Source organism: Leptinotarsa decemlineata, unplaced genomic scaffold (assembly GCF_025532065.1).
Source record: "Leptinotarsa decemlineata unplaced genomic scaffold, Ldec_3_MD MMD2_tig00026354_RagTag_RagTag, whole genome shotgun sequence".
Lineage (NCBI taxonomy): Eukaryota > Metazoa > Arthropoda > Insecta > Coleoptera > Chrysomelidae > Leptinotarsa > Leptinotarsa decemlineata.
Genome location: NW_027412702.1, coordinates 18,946,404 through 18,967,652, shown reverse-complemented (window position 1 = coordinate 18,967,652; position 21,249 = coordinate 18,946,404). Strand labels below are relative to the sequence as shown.

Genomic DNA, 21,249 nt, shown 5'->3' with positions numbered 1-21,249 from the left:
TCCTAGAATTTTCCTAGTTGTTCTGCAGTTTTCCTTGATATTCATTAGATTTTTCCTTTCAAGTTTCCCTTTTTTCATATATCTATTAAAGAAGAAATAGAAAATAAAAGAAAGCATACTGTTTATTTATTTAATAATATTTGTTCGATTGTGTATTGCTTATGGGTTTGTATTCGAACTTTCATGAAATTTTACGTGACAGATTAAAAATTTTCAGTTTCAACCTGAGAGGGAACATATCTTCTTTTATATCAAAAGGGTTCCTTTCACTGCTTCTTCTCGGTTTTTCTCCGTTAGGTATGCAGAAATTCTAACAGAAATATTTTACAATGAACTTTCATGAAATTGACAAACAAGCTCCATAAAACCAACCTAATAAAAGTCATATAGTGCCTATATGGCCTCGAAGGTGCGGTAGGATTTATGTACTGGTTAAGTTGTCGAAGTGCGGCTTATGGAAAAGGGCTTTCTGGTTCTTATAACGCTGTCTCTGCACTCTTGTGAGCGCCCAAGATCGCCCGTGGGAGTGGTGGAAGTAGAAAGACCAGAGGCGGTTTCAGAAAATTTCTCGAAACTACTTATTTTCATTTAAAAGAAGCGAGTCTTACCCGACATAGTTTTTGAATTTTCTTGCTTCCAATTGAATATTCCATCTTGAAAAATTTTGAACCAATATTTCTTCCAGGGATGAAACCAATTGAACAGGAAATGTTTGTGGAACCACGTTCATTGTCTTGAAATGAGATCTGTACATAGAAATGAGAAAATTGGTGGTATGAAACCCTTCCAAAATTATGAATACAAAATTTAGGAAAATAAGAACAGAGAAAAATCATTTTTGGTATTTTCAATATTACAAATGTTCTCTTGATGATCATTTACTAAAAGTAACTTTCACTTTCGAATACATGGATAATCTGAATACCATCTAAAATCATCTAATATGGGTCTTATTGGTAACTCAAAATATCACAACCTACATTTAGTAGTAGGATGTCATCCAATTCAAAAGTTTTTGGCTTTCTACTACTCCATCTGATACAAAAAAATGGATGAGAGAATCTTCCAAAGAAAGGAAGGAAGTAATCAATTTGAAAATAAGTAACGCTATACATGGATGTGTAGATTGAACTATTGAACTGATTGAAGAATATAAAATAGATATATAGGATTTCGGCCTTTCAAACAAGCCATGCTCCTTTCTCTGCGAATATAATTTTTGGAAAGAAATTTCAATTTTGAAAAAAAATCTGTGTGCAACTGTTTTGCTTCATCATTCGTTATAGCAGGGGAGACCACGATGCAAAATGGGGATTTACTCGAGCGTCATTGAGACATATTAGGTTGCAAAGCTCAGATGATAAGAAAAAAATGTTATATAATATATACCTTTTCATCAGTAGGGGAAGCGGATATAGATTTTTAAATATGTAAAAAAATACTGTTGCCTGGATATACTCAAGAGCGTCAGATATTGATAGCATCAATGTCCTACGTATTTTTAATAATGTTGGTATGTTAATCTGATCGTTTGCATGATGTTGGTGGCTGTACGTAGGATTAAAAGTGAAAGAAAAAAAATTGATCGGGCGCGTCAGATTTTCTAAAGGGGTGTTAAGTCCAACAAAAAAAGCTCTCATTCAATAATCTGACGATTTCGATTTGACGCAAACTCGCGGCCATTATTATAATGTGTAAAAAAATTCGCCATTTTGAAATACTCAAGCGCGTCAGATTAAGATATATATAGTTTATCTTTATGTTTTAGACGTGCTGTCTCATAATCTGACGATTATCTAGATAGATTAGCTCAATCTGACGAGAACAATATTTTTTTTCATTTTTTTAAATTCATTGAACTTAATTAATTGGAAAGCTCAGGAAATAGCATGCAAATAAATAAGTGTATGTTTTTTAAGTAGAACACTTGTATTTATAAGAAAATCATTTTTAAATAATGCTCGAAAAATTTAATTTTTTATAATCCAATTGATTAATCAATGAAGAAATGTAAAATGGAACTTTCTATGTTTTTTACCACTTTTATTTGTAACTAACGTTACTGCTGTTTCGTCTTATAAGGACATTCTCAAACTTATATATTGTATAAGTTTGAAAATGTCTTTATATATTGGTATAAGTTTGAAAATGTCCTTATAGGACGAAACTATAACGTTAGTTACAAATTTACAAATAAAAGTGGAAAAAAACATAGAAAGTTCAATTTCTCTTTTCTTCATTATGATTTCCTACCACGTAGTAACGTAATTAATCATCATCTTCATCTTCATCACGAACGAGTCTCTATGATCAACTGTGATGGCGTCATGGCAACATAATTCAGAGTGGGGACGGAATGAGAGAGTAATAGATAGAGAAAAAGTGAATAGAGAATAGAGGAATAGAAACTCGGAGAGGGAAATATAGGTATCACACAGCTGCACGCATTAAACTTTATCGACGAATTTTTGTTATTTCGGCTTGCGGAAATCTTCAGATTATATATTTTTCGTTATCCTTGAATTATTTCCTTCAAAATAAAAAAAATTTGCTACGCTCGAGAATGTCGAAATGACGTTATTTTTTTACAACTTTGCTGCCCTCCCCTTTCTTTAAGTCACTCTCAAATTGTCAGATTACTGAAATTTACACTTTTTAGCAGGTAATCAACTCACCCTACCTCAATCTGACGCGCTCGAGAATTTCTGACGATCAGTTTTTTTTGCTAATCTGATCCTTTATCGCTCACAGGCGGCCTTATATATGTGGCTCATATTTGGTGCAGGTACTTAACCGGGTACAAGGTATCCCCCTGTATATTGATCTGCCGCGCTTTAGTAAATCCCGAAATCCCCGCTTGGGCTTCCCTAATTAATATAGCGATGAATAAAGTCTGAACATTAACACCCAGCATTGTGACAACCATTTTTGAAAATTTATTGAAAACTGTTACCTCTGGTGTAGAATGAATCCAATACTGTTCCTACGATACTAGAACTGCAACACGTTTATCGTCGTGCATTCTACCACCAAAGTTGGTTTCAATTACACGTAGTATCGTCCATCACCTGATAACATCAACTTGGTTGATTTTCTGAAGTACATCAACAGCGTTAAACCTTCATCACATTTTACAATGGAAATGGAAGTCCAGAACAAATTTCCATTCTTATACATACTAGTGAAGAGGACCGATACTAAGTGGAAAACACGGGACAGTATCTGAATCCTGAATCCAACCACAATCAATCTACCAGAAGAAAAATCAGCAAAACTCAAATAGATCATGCTTTTGAACTCTGTAATAAGAAGGAAGGTCTCGAGAAGAAACTAGGCATTATGCATACAACACCAGAACCTGATTCAGATACGGAAACACTATCCGTAGCAGCCTCACAAAAATCAGGCCACCAAACGCGGACTGTGACTGGTGAAACTGAAAGGCCATTGCCGAGCACAAGAAAAACACACAGCGAGGAGAAACCAACAAATCGGGACTCGTCAACATAACATTAAGTGGTACCAAGCTGAGTTCATCCACAGTGAGGAATACTGGCTTAAGAGGAAAATCGAAGAAGCTGAATGTATGTGTGTAGACATATGCAACATATGGAAACCTATAATCAAGCGGTTAACTTCCGGTGATGCGGAAAGAGGGTATAGATGAAAGCGTTCGAATGACCTATAAATAGTCATCTTCCAGAAGAATAGTCCAGTCATCATGCGAAGACGATTGTGGATACTAACTATCGTAACGTTGTGAAGTAATTTGAAATTTCAAACCACATTAGAAAAATATTAAGACAATGCAACTCTGAACTAGTGAAGTTATGAAACATTGTTACCCACTTTCAAACAAACGATCAACTTGGTTGGGGCACACTTAGAGAAAACAATTGCAGTTCTGTTAAGAAGAAGCCGTTTTTCATTGGATTTGTTTGAAGTACATAAATTATTTATTCAATTGATTATTTCCAAAATCTGAAAATTTAATCTTTCATTGGGGTATGTTCGGTCCATCAATCTAACCTAAATACGAACCTGTAACGGACACGTTGTGGTGCAACTGCGGTGACACTATCAGGCGGTAAACCCCTTTGATTCCGCCAAAGTCTGTTCTCTGATCACTTGATGGGATATTAGACAGGCGCCAGCCGATAAAGGCCAATAAAAGATTCCTGAAAAAATAAGTTACTTTAATAAGTTACTCTAAAACTGGGAAATGAACTGACACCACCCTTGGTAATTTCAGATTACTCAGAGGAAATAAAAAGATTGTTGTTATCAAGATAATATTTTTTTATGGGTATAAAGCAATATCCATTATCGAAAAGAGCCATACACGTTGGTTTTTGTTTTCATTAATGGTAATTAATAATTCAGTCAATTTTTCCAGTGTATACGTGACATTTTTGTCTTAACTCTTTCGAATATTTATGAACTATTACCTTCTGAAGATTACTGGAAAAATCAGGAATTAACCAGAAAAACACAAATTTGAATGTTTTCAACAAAGAGGACTTATCAATGGAGTATGCACATCTATTGTCTATTGTGTTAATTTTTTCGCATACAATTGTTGAGAATTCGATTTCAATGTTTTCATGAGTGATTCAATCCAAAACGTGTTTATGAGTTTTGGACATATGTGCGATAAATACCCATTTTCAATTATTCTGCTGTAGTACATAACATAATACAAAATGGCACGATATACAATAAATGACTAAGTAGTAGTTACGCATATTATTTTCTTTGGTACTTATAGGTACTCTACAAGTGCTCAAAGATCTAGTTACATTGGTGTAACTCACCCGACTCACGATCGGAAGACCGTGGCTTCTATTCCTGCCTCGACCAGATATTTTTCTCGAGAGAATTTATCTGGTTGAAGCTGGGATGATTCTGCAACCGTGGTAGGAATCACACGTTAAAAGGTAAGACCTCGTTAGTCCTTAGCTCGCACAAGTTTCTCCGTATGGGGGCGACAGCTGATTAACGGAAAAACAGATTTTAAAATAGATTTCGCACAAGTTTCTCCGTACGGGGGCGACAGCTGATTAACGGAAAAACAGATTTTAAAATAGATTTCAAACAGATTTTTTCCATAAATAAGCTTTAAATTTTCTTTGTACACTTGTCATTTTGAAGTTCAAAATGTATTTGAACTTAATATTGCCCGCGGCTTCGCCCGCGAAGAATTTGGTTTGTCATATGAAGTTTCATATGAAGTTTTAAACAAAAAGTTACAATATTACAACTTCAAACAGACGGAATTCAATGCAATCTTTGAAACCCTATTTTCCCCCTTGGGGGTATAAATTCCTGACTCTTTCTTGATGCTTATTTACGCTATACAAAGAACCTACCTGCATATTTCAAGATTCCAGGTTTTTAAGAGCGGGCAACAGCTAGTAATTTAAATTTTTACTTTGAAAATACAGTAACTGCAAAAATATGCCAACTGCACTGAGTAATGAATAGTTTCGGGAATTGAATTATGTAACCTATAGAAAAATTCGCAGAATTAACCGACCTGCCTAATACCTTTATTATGACCAAAATCACACAAAACCTTTGTGAATGGTAGCCCATATGTTATTCTGATGCATAAGCTGTATTCATATAAAATTTCATCTAAATCTGTTCAGTCGTTTAGGCGTGAAAGAGCTACATACATACATACATACGTTCATCTCCACAAACTTTCACATTTATAATATCAGTATAGATTTTTTGAAATATTCCATAATATTTCACACTTTTGTTGAAACTAGAGTCAGAAAAACAAGCATTCGCGATTCATCACCAGACAACGCTGTTTTGATCGGCCATAGATCTCAGTGATGCTAGGCTTAACCACGAGTGCATTGTTGGACTCGACTGTCCTTAAAGCAAAAGTTGAAGTGAAAAAAGCTGATTTGATATCTTTCTCCATGAAGACTTCATCTATGGGATCCTCTGAAGACTCGGCTAAAATAATTTCAAGATGGCGACACTTCCGGTTATACCGGAAGTATATGTCAACAAATTTGAAATAGAATACCTTATATATTATTACAGTTTTGGATTCTACATGGAAATCTTAAAACTTTTTGTGTGAAATATCCTACATCTAAGTCCAACCGTTTTTGAAATTTTTAAGTTTTCATTTCAAAAATAATGTTTGCAGAACCTACAATTATTGTCAATTTTTTCCTATAGGCAAGGAAACTTTTATCATTATGTTTTGGTAGGGTTCCTTGTAGAGAATAATATGAATGAACCGTCTTTAGCGATTTTTTTCAAACGTATTGATTAAATCATACCTATGGAGCATTAAAAATAAGGGTAAGTTTGTATAAGGATACCTATTCCGAAAACTAGTGGTTTTTAGTATATTTGCAATTCAAATATTTTTATATCGACAGAATACTCACTATAGGGTTTCTAAATTCTGTCAGTTGGCCATGACGGCGCAGAGGGCTCAGAAAAAATCCATTGATACAACAATTTCACTACTTGTCATTTGCAAATTATCAATAATAAATCATGCCAGAACGATTGAATTACACAATCGAATCGAAGATTATTTAAATTTATTCATCATTTACGCAGAATGTGATAAAGTTATTTCAAGGACATATGATAGACATATTTGCGACCCGACTTCTTTAAAAAAATAAATCGTCACCAAATACTATCAAGAATATTATAAAAAATTTCAAGAATTTTGGATCCGTACAAGTAAGAGTGCAGAAAAATAAACCAGTAGTTAACACTGGAAATATTGAAATGCAACTTCAGGATATTTTGCGGCATACCCAAGAATATCTAACATACAAGTAGCATAAGAATCGGGAATATCTCAGGTATCAATACTGAGAATTTTACGAAACCACAAGTTTCATCAATGTGTTTACCGAAGTTCAACATTTTGAAGATACCTATAATTCAAATGATAAGGGAAGACAGTTTTGCCAACAACGAACCACATCGTTGGCCACCTCACTCCCCAGATCTAAGAGTACTCGATTTTTCAATATAGGGCAATATAGGGAACGCAGTAACCACCAAGGAAGATTGCATGGGAAAGATCAGAACTACATTTGAAGAACTTAACTTTCAGTCATTGAGGAGAGCCTCAATGACTGTATGAGTATAAGATCAAACCAGTTTGATCTTATACTCAGATATAGGACATACACAAAAAGTATTCACATTCTGATAAAAAAATGTAATAATATATTGGGTGCTCCATTTGAAATAATCAAGTTGACAGCTACTTCTGGTAAAACCGGATGTGCCGCTATTTTGAAAATATTTTAGCCTAGTTGCCCTCATCGACTTTGGCATATTGTCAAATTTTCAGATTCTTTTTAATTATAGTTTTCCCACAATCGATCGGTGCAGTTCCTGGAGATTCGCCCTGTATAGTATTCACTGAAACATTAAACAGAGGAACCGTTCTAGTGCTTCCACTATACACCGTCAAGACATCAATTCAAAATACCTGATAATATTCCATGCCTTACATAGAAGTCAAGAATGCCATCCGAAAAAACTCATACGTAATTTATAGAACTGACCCAATAAATCTTTTATTTTCGAAACTATTAATGTCGAATTGGTTATCAAGATGATTTATAGATGATCCGAGTTTCTAGCAAGTTATTTATAGACATTTCCAACAAGACTCTGAATACTTAATACTCTTCTGCCTAATTAATGACGTCGAAATTAAGTCGAGTAACGAAACCAGACGTTCACATACACAGTATTGAAATGAAGTGGATTATTATTGAGTCAGGAGCTGAAGGCAGATTTTGATGAGTCATTTATTTATGTATGTTTCACGTGCTAAAAGAAATGCATTCCGTATAAGATACTTTGCAACAAAAAGGTACGTTTGATATTAACTTTCAACAGATAAATACAAGACAACAAATCATTTTGCAATTCATCATACAATCTAATTATATTCTGGTCTCCGCAGAAAGTTTACTGAACCATATACAAAGTGTTTGTTTGTTTAATATATGTTTTTTTCCGTTAACCAGCTATCCAAGCCGTACGAACGACAACCCTCAGAAGTCGAAACTTGTGCAAGCTAAGGATTAACTAGGTCTTACCTTCTAACGTGTGATACACCAATACTCTGAGTATCAGACTTCATACAGTTTTACGAAATTGTTAATATATTTACTCTTACCATGGTAGAAGAAATCTTGTCAAAAATTAAAAGATGGTTCGATGTCAATCTGTTTCTATGAATATTGAAAAGTGCTTCATGTACTTTACAATGACAAGTCACGTCACCAGAAATTTTAACTGCTAAAGTAAATAAATATACATGTAATGACCACAAAAAAATGACAGCCAGGCTGTTACTTTTTTGTGGTATATTTTGACAAGCACATGTAGTGGGAACTTCATATTGAATACATTTGTAGATAATTGAGAAAAGTTATGTACAATTTTTATATTCTAAGGAATTTTTCAGTAAAAAATATTTTCATAAATAAATTTGAATCTCTATGTTGAGCCTATTTTGATATACACTATATGTACTTGGAGAGCTGGATATTCCAATATTTTATCACCTTAATTATTTTATCACCTTATTAATAACGCAAGAGGCAACTTTAAAAATTATTCCATTCGAAAGCGAATGTTTTCTTCAGAAGAATTCATTTACAGCAGAAAATGGGATGCAGATTTTTCAACTTTATATCAAAAGAGTTGGCAGACTCCATTAATAATAAATTAACAAGACCCAGTTCAAATCATCAATTTTTAACTCTGATGAAAGGTATAAAATCAAATAATATATTCTGAATATGATTATAAACATTCTAGACTATGTCTTTTTATCAATCTCTATTAGGTGAAGTATATTTTCTTCAGTTCTGAGTATTTGGAGTTTCTAATTAAAACCGAACTTCTTCAAGAGGCAGCTCAAAATAGAGTTTGGAAGAGTCAAATTAAATAAATTCAGTGTTGCAATTATTGTCTTTATTTGTAAAAATGTCTGTCCTAAATTTACCTTCCTTAGAATGGTTGCCTTCTGATGCATCATTCAAAACGTCTCCTAATTGCCTACTCAAAATTTTCTAATGTTTCCAAACTCAATACAGAAATAGTATTTTAAAAATAATCTGAGGAAATCTGTTACAACAGTTAGAATCCAGGAGAACCCCCTGATCTCGCGCTATTAGAGTTCTTGTGAAAAAATTATGTGGAAAGTAACATATACAAAATAAACCACTGCAGTATTTCATCAGTTCGTTTCATCATATTAGACAATGGAAGTCCGAACTGATGAAATACACCACGAAACATTGTCAACCACCTTCAAACAAACCACTACAGATTCAGCCAAACATATTGAAAAATGATATAAGACATTTCTATCTGGAAGTCAGATGTTGCGCATTTTCTTTTTTCTGTTGCATATCATCAAGAACCAAACGACACTATCGTTAAGCTTCTATGCTATGTTGTGCGAAAAATGGTTTTTGGCCAAGTACTTTCCTTCATTAAAAAATTAACAAACTTTAAAAGGAAAGAAGAAAGTGAATCAATTCAATCAAAACTCTTCATATGCGCAAAAGTTTATTTCATGTACAAACTGGAAGCCCTTATCTATAGTGTCCTTAAAGTCACCAGAACGGGAGAAAAGAGAATTACTTTGAATTTAAACGAGATTCCTATGGCTGAAATTAATTTAACTAATTCTTTCATGAACTGTTGTCGTTTTTGAAGTTATCCAAAAAGATGCTGATGAGTGTTTTCGACCCGAAACTTCTTCTAGGCGTACACCTAAGGATGATAGTTTTATATGATATTTGTTTCGATTCCATAGAAAATTTATGGGGTACGAACTGAATAACAGAAAGCGTAATTCAATTTTCACGTGTTTGAAAGTAGTTGCATCAAGTTATTTCTTCAAGTTTGTATTCGAAAGAACACATCTTTGTAACGAGTTCAATTCGAATTCATTTGCTGCCTTCTTTCTCTGAAAGTTTCACACATATTTTGTGCAAAGATGAGGAAGCAGAAAACCAAAAAGTTTTCTTTCTCACTATACTTCACTTTTGCGCAAATCTAGAGATGAGGCAATAAATTTAACGTTAGCTCCTGAACTACAACCAATTAATTAACACATGATGAAGTCAATTCGCTTCACAGAAAAGGTGAAAAACGTGTCATGAGAGATGTTTTTATAATTATTATTAAGATTTAATCCTTCATGTAAAAACATAGGGGATTAAAATAATTATATATTTTATTGCAGCAATAAAGCAAATGCTTCTAGCATTGTAGATAGAACTGTTAATTCTAATATGAAATCTGGCAAATGAAAAATCAGGATTCATTCAAAAATGACACCTAACTGATAGCAGCGCTCAAAAGTTTCAAATTTTTGTTTTCTATCTGTTATAGATCACATCAGTACAATACTGGGTCATGATGAAACGTTTGATCTCAAAAGATGGCAATTATGGCTCTTACAAAAAATGTGCGTGTAGAAACAGACGCCCGACAAAAGTGATAACTCAAACCAATCTCAGTTGAACTATTCAATATTGAAATTGTTTGCCTCGAGAAAAGCTGAAGCTATCACCTGAATTTTATGTATATTAGTATGATGATGTAAGAAAAAGTTATTTATTAATGAAATATTTTATTGATTGTTTTGTGTATGTACATATTATAGCTACCATAAGCCAATAGTTATTTTTGTAGGAATTAAACGATGATGCTAATAATGCTGGTAAGATTTTCATAATACAGTGTATGTCTATAGCACGCTAAACACTGAGAGTCTGTCCGACGAAAGAGGAGGAGCCTGCCATCCGCTGACGTATGCATGAGAGAATGGTAAGCCAGAGAAACTGGCGACGTTATCACTTCAAAAGTTACGATCTATATGGGATAGAAAATGAGCTACAACCCTCAAACCCTATGTATTATAGGTTCGTCCGTTACAAAAATCAAAATTCGATGTCGACCATCAAATGAGAAATCTCTTTCGGTATCTATGCTTACAGCTTTGAATGTAAACAGGGAACTAGATAAACGGATTGTGTCAATACCATACTTGATGGAAGTCGTTGTCCACACTGGTACCACTAATAAGATCTGTATCAGATATCGCAATCGGATCATTAATGTACCGCTTTCAAAATCTGGTATTATCTACGTCACAAACAGTATTATTTGAATTCAGTAATTCGATTTGAAATATATTTACTTGGTCTTTGATTTCCTCGTAAGATATGTGAATTGAATTCAATAAATTGATTTCTTCCAATTGAATCATTTGTTTATTCGAAATTGAATTTTGCTTATTATTCAAATGAATACATTTATTTATTTTAGTACAACTTCAAAATGTCAGTCTTCAAAGTGAAACTTGAACTTTGACATCGAAGTGTACCTCTTATTTTACTACATCAGTGAAAAACTGAGTAGGTTCAAATTGCGATAAACGAATACTCGTAATTTCATAATATTTCAAAATATGTTCAAAATATGTTTTCCGCTATCGTACTCCTACGAACGACAACCCTCAGAAGTCGAAACTTGTGCTAAGGACTAACGAAGTCTTACCTTTCAACGTGTGATTCCTAACACAGGTTGGACAATAGCAAGTGAAAATTGAGCGTTCAGCCTGCGGCTTGAACCATCGACTCACACATCGGCCGATTGACTGAGTGAACAAAGCACCCATGTCGAACCGACCGACCTACATTCAATATAATATTAAATTTGAGAGAAAATGTAATTCATTCAATTTAATGAAAATAGTAAATGGAAATACTTCAAATAATAATTTTTCAAGTTAAACAAATATTCACTTCGAACTCAACAAAACATGGATATAATTGGTTTTCTGTGTAGCTTTCTTTCGCCAGTTCAAGCAGAAGAGAGGAAAAAAAAAGCGATTAGTTCGATGGTCAGATGTAAAGCTCAGTTTTGCAACAGAAAACCATCAACATTCTCATTTAGTTTTGATAAATCTCAACTTAAGGTGATATGAAAAGTAACTAGTGTTTGGTTCAGCAAAATGGAAAAAATTTAAATTCATCATCAGTTTTTGCGTATTGAGGAAAATTCCATTTGAAATTATGTCAAGCATGAATGAATATATGAATATTATGAAAAGAAGTGTTAAATCTAAAACAGCAAAAAATAATATCATTTGATCTACAGGAAAATGCAAATTGTAAAATATGTTCAAACTGAAAGGAATCATAAGTTCGGGAATCATAAGTACTGTGAAAAAAATCTATAGATATATACAATTTTGACAAGATGCAATATGAGAGCATCTACAAAAGGTATTGGGCATTTTTAATTTTTTTCAAAAACTCAGAATAAAGAAAATTTTTCTGTAATTTTTCCAAATATTTTCAAAAGTGAACGTATGTACTGGTAGAAAAATTTTCAATAAAAACCTACCTTTGAAAAAGTTTTGAGTTTTCTCCACCAGTACCTATATCTTTGAAAATTGAAATTGAATCACCAAATTTTTTATACTATTCGGAAAGCAATTTTTCAATAACATTGAAAATAATCAACTGAGCTGATGTTTTTGATTCAACTGCAGTGATTCTTCTTGGACTCTGAAATTTTTTTTTCATTTTTCAACTAGGAAATTTGCCCTTATATCATTCACAATATTAAAGAAACAACCCGAACCCAGTATAAACAATTATGAAAGAAATTCAGGTAAGTTATTCACATTCATTGCTATTTTGGCGTAAAATACCCATCAAACCATTCTCATCCAATATACCTATCACAAAATTTTTGAAAGAAAAATAAAGGTTTTTGAGTAATAAACAATAATTCCGATTTTCAGATTTCTCTCTCATGAATCATGATAGGGAAAAGTTCAAGATCCCGATTTTTATTTGCTTTTCAGTGAACGTTGAAGATAAATCTCAACAATAAAAATGAAAATTTGTTGTATAAATGAGCAGTTACACAGAAAAATTTTGCCTACCTCTATGAATATATCAGCGAAAAACGAATTCATATATTACCAAAAACCCACTGGAATTATGAAAAAAGTTCGTATCTATAACATTCAAAACTGAACAATATGAAATAACAGCTCACCTCAAGTCAAAATAAAAAATTTTCATCATCCAGGATCACACGAAAACTACACATTTACTTGCCACTTCCTACGTCTGTTCACGCGAGTATGAAACTACGTTATGAGCCTAAAATATTTCGTGAATAAATTCCGCGTTACTTTCATATTTGGGAAGAAAAAACTTGGACTGATAAAAACGGTATCACTTTTTGCCGCATCTTAAATGTTTATGTACGTAATCATTCTAGCCTCGATCGTACCTCTAATGTACAAGGGTGGTCTGAAAAGTTTCCGAAATCAACATGAAGAAAGCAACACTCGTAAATATAGGAAGTGATTTCGTTGTTCATCTGTTGACAGTTACTCACCAAAGTTTCAGCCATTTTGGACGCGCAGTTGTTTTGTAACAGTCATTTGAGTGAGTTGATCTGAGTGTTTTTATGAAAATGGTTAGAATCGAATATCGAGCTGCCATTAAAAAATCTGTTTGGAATCTGTTTTTCCGTTAATCGGCTGTCGCTCCCCTACGAACGACAACTCTCAGAAGTTGAGAAACTTGTACGAACTACGGACTAATGAGGTCTTACATTTCAACGTATGATTCCTAACATCAAATATTTGTTTTCGAAAGGCAATACGTCTACGCAAACCAAAGATGAGTTTGATTGTGTGTATGTGAACAGTGAACTTTTGGACAGCTGAATTTAAACGTGGCCGTAAGAGCTTGGAAGACGATGCCAAAAACTGAAACTATAAAACATCGCCAAAGTTCACCAAATAGTGCTAGACGACCGCCTAATTGAAGTGGTAGAGATAGCAAAGAGTTTGAAAATGTCAAAAGAACGTATTTGTCACATATTGAATCAACATTTAGACATGAGAAAACTGTCCTCGCAATTGGTGCCGCGTTTGCTCATGTTTGACCAAAAACGTGTTCGAATGAACATTTCCAACGCTCTGTTGGCGCAGTTTAGACGTAATAAATCCAAGTTCTGGCGCCAATTGATTACTGCAGGTGTGAACACCATTATACGCCCAAAATGAAAATACAGTCCAAACAGTGGACTGCAAAGGAGGAACCGACTCCAAAAAAGCGAAAACTGTTTTTTCGGCTGGTAAGGTATTTCAATTGATTATCTTCAAAAAGGAAAAACCATTACACGAGTATACTGCGTATAATTACTTGACAAGATTAAAGCAGAACTTGCGGAAAAACGGCCATATTTACTGAAAAAAAATCTGTTTCACCAAGAAAACGCACCGTCTCACATTTCAGCGGTTGCCGTGGCAAAAATCCACGAACTACGGTTTAAACTGCTTGATTATTCGCCTTACTCATCAGATTTAGCCCCAGGCGACTTTTTTTATTTCCTCACCTAAAAATTGCGCTCAGAGAACAGAGACTTTCGTCAAATGAAGAGGCAATCACCTTCCTGAACAATTATTTTGCAAAGAAAAACGCCGAGTACTATCTGAAAGGGTTACAGAAATGTTATCATCGCTGGGAAAAGTGTGTAGAGGTTAAAAGAAGACTATGCTGGAACCAAAAATCAAAAAATGTGTTGTATCTTTGTTAGTTGGGAAACTTTTCAGATCACCCTCGTATAGCCTCGTACCGGAGACCAATTTCGATTTATCGTAATTTTTGAAGTGATAACTTTTTATGGGAGGGTAAACCGCTTCGTTACCCAACGCGTAACGGGCCAGTTTGTCTGGCTTCCCTTACTCATTCTAACTCATAGTAGTAGTTAGTTTAAGCCGATTTCAGAACCTCCCCCCACCACTTTCAACCTTGAAATGACCTCTACGTCACACGAAGTTGTGAAGGTGACTTTGAGGAGGTGTTATGAGTTTGACCTTGAACGACCTTGGCATGCGTCATACGGCAACGCAGACAAGGTGACTTTGAGGTGCTGTTTTGGGTTTAACCTTGAATGACCTTCATTCTTTTCCCATATTTTCGACAAGGTGGCTTTGACTTCCAATGAATTCGAGCCAGTTTTGCACCTACACGATTTAACGCAACCAAGGTGACTTTGAACGATTGTTTTGAGTTTGCCCTTGAACGACCTTGATCAACGTTACACAAGGCAGGCAAGGTGACTTTGAGGCAGTGCCTTTGAACGACCCTGACACACATCACGCGACAAAAGCAAGGTGACTTTGAGGTAATGTTTCAAGTTTGACCTTGAACGACCTTAATTGATCCACGTTGTTATTTAGAATATTCGACTTTGAACGACCTTCAGCCGCATGGACGAAGAGACTTTTGGAGTGCGTTTTCAGTTTGACTTTGAGTGACCTTCTACAATATCATGTGTCTTTGCTGATGTAAATTTGAGGGCGCTCGTGTATTCTCCTTCCCTCCCCCACTTTTTGAATGAACATATAAAAGAGGTGCTACTCATTCACAGGAGTTAGTTTGATATCGCGCGTATTGAATATATCTACAAATATGTTTCACTGTGATAGGTGTGGTAAAAGTTTCAGCCGTAAAGATAACATGCGTCGTCATCAAATGCAGTCCTGCAGGCCGGATAATGATGCAGGTCCTCCAGCAAAACGGCCCAGAGTGGATTCTGCCCAACCAAGTGCAGTTCAGGAATTGTGCAACTATTGCAATAGAATGGTACCTGTGAATAGGATGAATTCACACCTCAAAACATTGGAGCATAGAACAAATTCCTGTACGGAATTTGAGGATGGTGTGAAAATCATCAACAGCGCATTTAAATATAGGATTGTTAGCTACAGGGTCGAAAGTAAGAATCCACATTCAGACTATCAATCTTTCTTTAATGAAGTGAGGCATAAAGTTGTGACTTTGATTGATCGAATGGTGCAAGTTCATAACACCTTGAAAGTGAACATGGAGTTGTTTGGGAGGTACATACTTCAGACGCAGGAAATATTAGAGGTGAAGTCTTTCAACAGCCAAAACCAAATTGTTGATCAATCAAACAACCTTGAAGAGGTTTATAGGACATTCGTCGACACGTTGTCTGCAAAAGCTGTGGAATTTCAAGAACGCGACTCAGGTATATTATCTACATAAATATGAAAGATTTCAGTCATTAAACGAATAATGTGTTTATAGGTTGGACTCTGGAGAAAGTTGTTTTTATCGAAGTAAACATCAACAAATATAGTCCTCTCAGTGGATCCTCCTACATCAAGCTTCCAGAATTCATCGCTTTGAAGAGGGCAGTAGTTAATGTGAGAAATGAAGACCATTTTTGCTTCGCTTGGGCGGTGACATCAGCTCTGCGACCAGCGCAAACTAGAACTTCTGAAGTAGGCTCATATCCAGACTTCAGAGATGTACTTAATGTTGAAGGTATAGATTTTCCCATGAAATTACGTGATATTCCACAATTTGAGAATATGAATGATTGTTCAGTCAATGTTTATGGGTTAGAAACAACTTTTGAAAACAACAAACCGAAATATGAAATTGTGGGTCCTCTTTATTACGCACGGCGGAAACTCGGTCGCCATGTAAATTTATTGAACATCACCGATGAATCTAGTAATAGCCACTATTGCTGGATAAAGGATCTATCAAGGTTAGTTTCATCACAAATTTCATCCCACGGGCATAGAATGTATTTTTGTGATGGTTGTTTGATGTATTTTTCAGACGAACGCAAATTATTACGACATCAGTTGAATGATTGCAATTTTATTTGTACCACCATTCCCACAACGCAAATCAAAATTGATAAATGTGGTAGGGCCATACCGGAAAATATATTAAAATTTGAAAATTTTGAAAGGCAGTTGAAAGTCCCCTTCGTGGTATACGCTGATTTTGAATCAATTCTGAAGCCTATACATACAAATGAACCGGATCCAATACGTTCCTTCACAAATAAATCATTTATTCACGAGCCATACTCATTCTCATACCGAATTCGTTGTTCTTTCGATGATTCAGCCTCCAAATTTGTTCTTTATCGTGGGGAGGACGCTGCCAAAGTATTTGTAGCCAGGCTGGAGTCTGACCTGAGGGCCATCTACTATACATATTTGAATCGTATCGTGCCAATGAAGCCATTAACAGCATCAGAGGAGAATGAATTTTTAACTGCTGATAGTTGCGGTATTTGTGAGAAACCCTTCGAATTGGGTGACGTCAAAGTGAGAGATCATTGTCACTTGACGGGAAAGAAAAGATATGGAGCTGCACATTCTCGATGTAATTTGAATTACAAGTTACCGAATTTCGTTCCAATAATTTTCCATAACTTGAGCGGCTATGACTGCCACTTGTTCATAAAAGAGTTATGCACTAATAAGAACAAGGTGGAGGTTATCGGTCAAACAAAGGAAAATTACATTTCTTTCACTAAGCATCTATTGATGGGTACCACAATAGATAAATTTGGTAAATTGAAAAAACAATTCCTAAAGCTGAGATTTATCGATAGCTTTAGATTCATGGCGTCATCACTGCAGCAGTTAGGGGAGAGCTTGTCAGATGAGCAATGTTATGAAACACGAAAGTGTTTTCCGGAAAATGAAAAATTTCTTTTGATGAGACAGAAAGGAGTTTTTCCCTACAGTTTTGTTAAAAATTTGACCACGTTAGATTGTACTGAGCTACCATCAAAATCCGATTTTTATGATCAATTGAACGAGAAACACATATCTGAGGATGATTATGAGAGGGCAAAACGTGTATGGTCCTTGTTCGAGTGTGAAACGTTAGGAGACTATTCAGATTTGTATTTGAAATCAGATGTATTGATTTTATGTGATATTTTCGAAAATTTCCGTAATATATGTCTGGATAAATATAAATTAGATCCAGCCCACTATTTTACTTCTCCTGGCCATTCTTGGGATGCCATGCTCAAATACACCGGTGTAGAGCTGGAATTGCTTACGGATATTGACATGATAACTTTTTTCCAAAAGGGTATTCGTGGGGGTATTAGTCAGTGTTCTGAAAGAAAGCATGTTGCTAATAATCGTTTTCTACCCGATTATGATGAAAATGAAGCATCATCATTCATCACTTATTTGGACGCTACGAACCTCTATGGTCACAGTATGTCCCAACCATTACCGACAGATGGGTTTACATGGCTATCCGAACAAGAAATTCTTCAACTAGATATCATGGGTGTTCCAGACGATGGTCCTAAGGGTTATGTTCTGGAAGTAGATGTCCATTACCCTGAAGAACTTCACGATGCACATTCGGATCTGCCATTCCTTGTAGAGAGCGTAATTCCACCCGGTTCAAATTCAAAAATACCCAAATTAATACCTAATCTGAATGATAAGAGAAAATACATTGTTCATTATAGGGCTTTGAGGCAGGCAATTGAAAATGGACTGATAGTGATGAGGACTCACAGAGTTCTCTCATTCAATCAATCACCATGGTTGAAGAAATATGTAGACCTTAATACCCTAATGAGAAATCAAGCTACAAATGTTTATCATAAAAATATTTTCAAGACAAGAACAAATGCTGTCTTTGGAAAAACAATGGAAAACGTTGATAATAGAAATGACATTCGGCTTGTGACTCATTGGGAGTCTATAAAGCGTGCAACTGGTGCAAATGCTCTCATCGCTCGGCCAAATTTTAAAACGCTTTCAATTTTCTCAGAGGACTTTGTCGCCATTCATATGGGTAAAGTGAAAATAAATTACAATAAACCGCTATATCTTGGATTCAGTATTCTTGATTTATCTAAAACAGTTATGTATGAGTTTTTTTATAAATTCATAAAAAAACATTATGGGTCAAATGCTTCTCTCCTCTACACCGATACCGACTCTCTCATTCTTAAAATTTTCACGGAGAACTTTTATGATTTCATGAGGGACAATGTAGAGAAATTCGATACATCCAACTACAAAGTTGAAAATCAGTTTGCTATGCCTATAACTGAACCAATATTGGGAAATATGAAAGACGAATTTCCTAATGATCCAATTATCAGTTTTTATGGTACCGGCGCAAAAGCATATCATGTCAAGTCCGTTAGTGATGAATTGAAGAAGGCAAAAGGGATAAAAAAGTCGGTCATAAAAAATCAAATGTCACTTGACGATTATAGGAAAATAGTCGAATCAGGTGGTACCATATTGCGTAAGATGAGCACTTTTCGAAGTGAGTTACACGATGTGTATACTCTAATGTGTAATAAAGTTGCGCTATCATACAAGGATGATAAGCGATTCATCATCCCCAATACCACAAAAACATTACCGTGGGGGCATAAGGATATTGAGTTCTACCAAACCAGCCCTGAGGTAAATTTCAAATTCCTTATCGACGCCCTCAAAACTGTGCCTAATCATGAGGCGGATTCTGATGAAAAATTGGATCAACTCATAAGATTATTGGAGGAACAATCAGATGATTAGTTAGTTCAATGTGGTAAATCTATACCTACGAAGCTCTGAAATTATAATATATATTATTCCCATTGTAAATATCCATTATGATATAGATTATGAAATAAAATATATCAGTGATACATCTTGTTTCATTACAATTCCAACACAAAGTATTGAAGAGGTATAAACTATTTTTCATAATATTGGAATATATAATATCAAGCTATCCACATAATCTGCGAGAATATAATATAACAGTGTTGCCAGACTCATCATTTAGTCCCCGTATTAGATAAAGTGGAGGTGGTAAGTGGAGGGGGGTTGAGGAGGAGTGGCTTAGGTAACAAAAGCGGGACTGCTCAGGAGCACTCATCATTCGAACTGCTTCTTCTAGCCTTCGAATATCTACCGAATTTAGTTGGGTCTCTAGCTGTGTTCATCTTCTTCGAATAAAAACTGTGAGTATATAAGTAATGTTGATTATTATGCTTTATTCTAATATTTTGTGAATTTCTAGTGTGCAGTATGTCTTCAATCATTGACGCTGATAAATCCGTGGAGGGTAAGGTCAACATCCTGCAGGACGTGGTGGTGCAGCAATCGGAGCTACCACAGGATATAGTGGACTTCTTGACTGAATTCCAACTTGGACCTCCACTTAGCCCCCTTCCAGAAGAAGTTGTGTTGGTAACGGCGGATCCAAGACCCGGAAGCAGCTGGATGGAGGATGTTCCTTCGACCACCCCTTCTTCTGAAACGAAGAGCACCGCCAAAGTTGCGAAGAAGGGGTCGAAGATTGTCTGTAAGAGAGCGGCTCCGAGCGGTAGTGATGAGGACTTTGCTGCTCCCGAACCCGTTAAGAAGAGGAGGCCCTCCGCTAAGCCAAAACAGGTGGCGTCGTCGGTGAAGCCAAAGCAGACGGAGCTGCAGAAGTACATGAAGATGTGGGACGAGTCCAACCCCTATCGACGGCCGCCTATGACCTCGACCCTCTGGCGGGCCCCTTCCACGTCAGATACTACCATCTCGACGTCTAAGGCGACCAAGACGAGAAAGCAGTCACCGACGGCTCCGCAGATGTTAACTGCTGCGGGCGACATTGAGCCAGCCATCACGGCATCTTCGGAGGCCACGACCGAGCCATCTCATCAGCCACCAGCCGGCCCCATAGCACCTCCGCCACCGACGCCAAGTGTTCAGCAGGTAACTTCTGCCCAACCCTCTGGCCGCCACCTGGAGTTACCGTCATCGCAGAGAACCTCTAGCTTAGTCGAGGACGTGCTTGAGCTTGACAGAATATGCCAAGAGAGGAAGGTGAAACTGGTGACGATCCAGGGCAGCGATGCAAAATTGGCGGAAATTGCATCACGTAAACGACGATTTGAAGTTCGACAGGCGCAGCTAGTCGAACAGAAACGGCGTTTGTTGGCTGAAATTGCTGAGGTGGAAATCAGCATCAATGGGGTCGATGAGGAGTACCGTGTTGAGGCAGATTCAACAAATCGGTACCGCATGGAGGTCGACGAAATGGCCGAGCGTGTTAAGGCTCTCAGGGAGCGGATCAGGAAGAAAGTTGACGTTGTTGGGACATAACCTCCATCTATTTCCTTTCCCTAGATCCTTTTTTTTTTCATGGAGTACACGTGAGTTGGTTGGTGTACACAGGGCACTGCGTGGTTGGGGCAGTGTCCACCTCCCTCTCTTCTTTTCATCCCGGAAAAAATATCTTATGAACGCTTCATTCCACATCATCCCCACTCCTCCCCCACTCCTTCCCACTCCCTCTCGAAAGTATAAAA

General features: G+C 36.0%; 3 protein-coding genes across 3 annotated transcripts in view; 2 read left to right on the top strand and 1 right to left on the bottom strand.

Annotated features, from left to right (window-relative positions):
* LOC141486490 (uncharacterized) overlaps window positions 1-13,243 on the bottom strand; it is a 48,676-nt gene extending 35,433 nt beyond the window's left edge. The window contains exons 1-2 of the mRNA XM_074184580.1: window positions 13,111-13,243; window positions 4,042-4,178 (exon numbers count right to left, since the gene is read on the bottom strand). Of these exons, the coding sequence (XP_074040681.1) occupies window positions 4,042-4,178; window positions 13,111-13,139 (166 nt within the window). The 5' untranslated portion in view covers window positions 13,140-13,243. The remainder of the gene's footprint in view (window positions 1-4,041; window positions 4,179-13,110) is intronic.
* Window positions 13,244-14,922: 1,679 nt separating this feature from the next.
* Window positions 14,923-19,477, top strand: LOC141486317 (uncharacterized). The gene is made up of 2 exons (XM_074184033.1): window positions 14,923-16,128; window positions 16,188-19,477. The coding sequence occupies exons 1-2, from the start codon at window positions 15,546-15,548 to the stop codon at window positions 19,475-19,477; spliced, it is 3,873 nt and encodes a 1,290-aa protein (XP_074040134.1). The 5' UTR covers window positions 14,923-15,545.
* A 298-nt stretch (window positions 19,478-19,775) lies between these two features.
* Window positions 19,776-21,043, top strand: LOC141486391 (uncharacterized). The gene is made up of 2 exons (XM_074184261.1): window positions 19,776-19,908; window positions 19,968-21,043. The coding sequence occupies exon 2, from the start codon at window positions 19,976-19,978 to the stop codon at window positions 21,041-21,043; it is 1,068 nt and encodes a 355-aa protein (XP_074040362.1). The 5' UTR covers window positions 19,776-19,908; window positions 19,968-19,975.
* The last annotated feature ends 206 nt before the right edge of the window (window positions 21,044-21,249 follow it).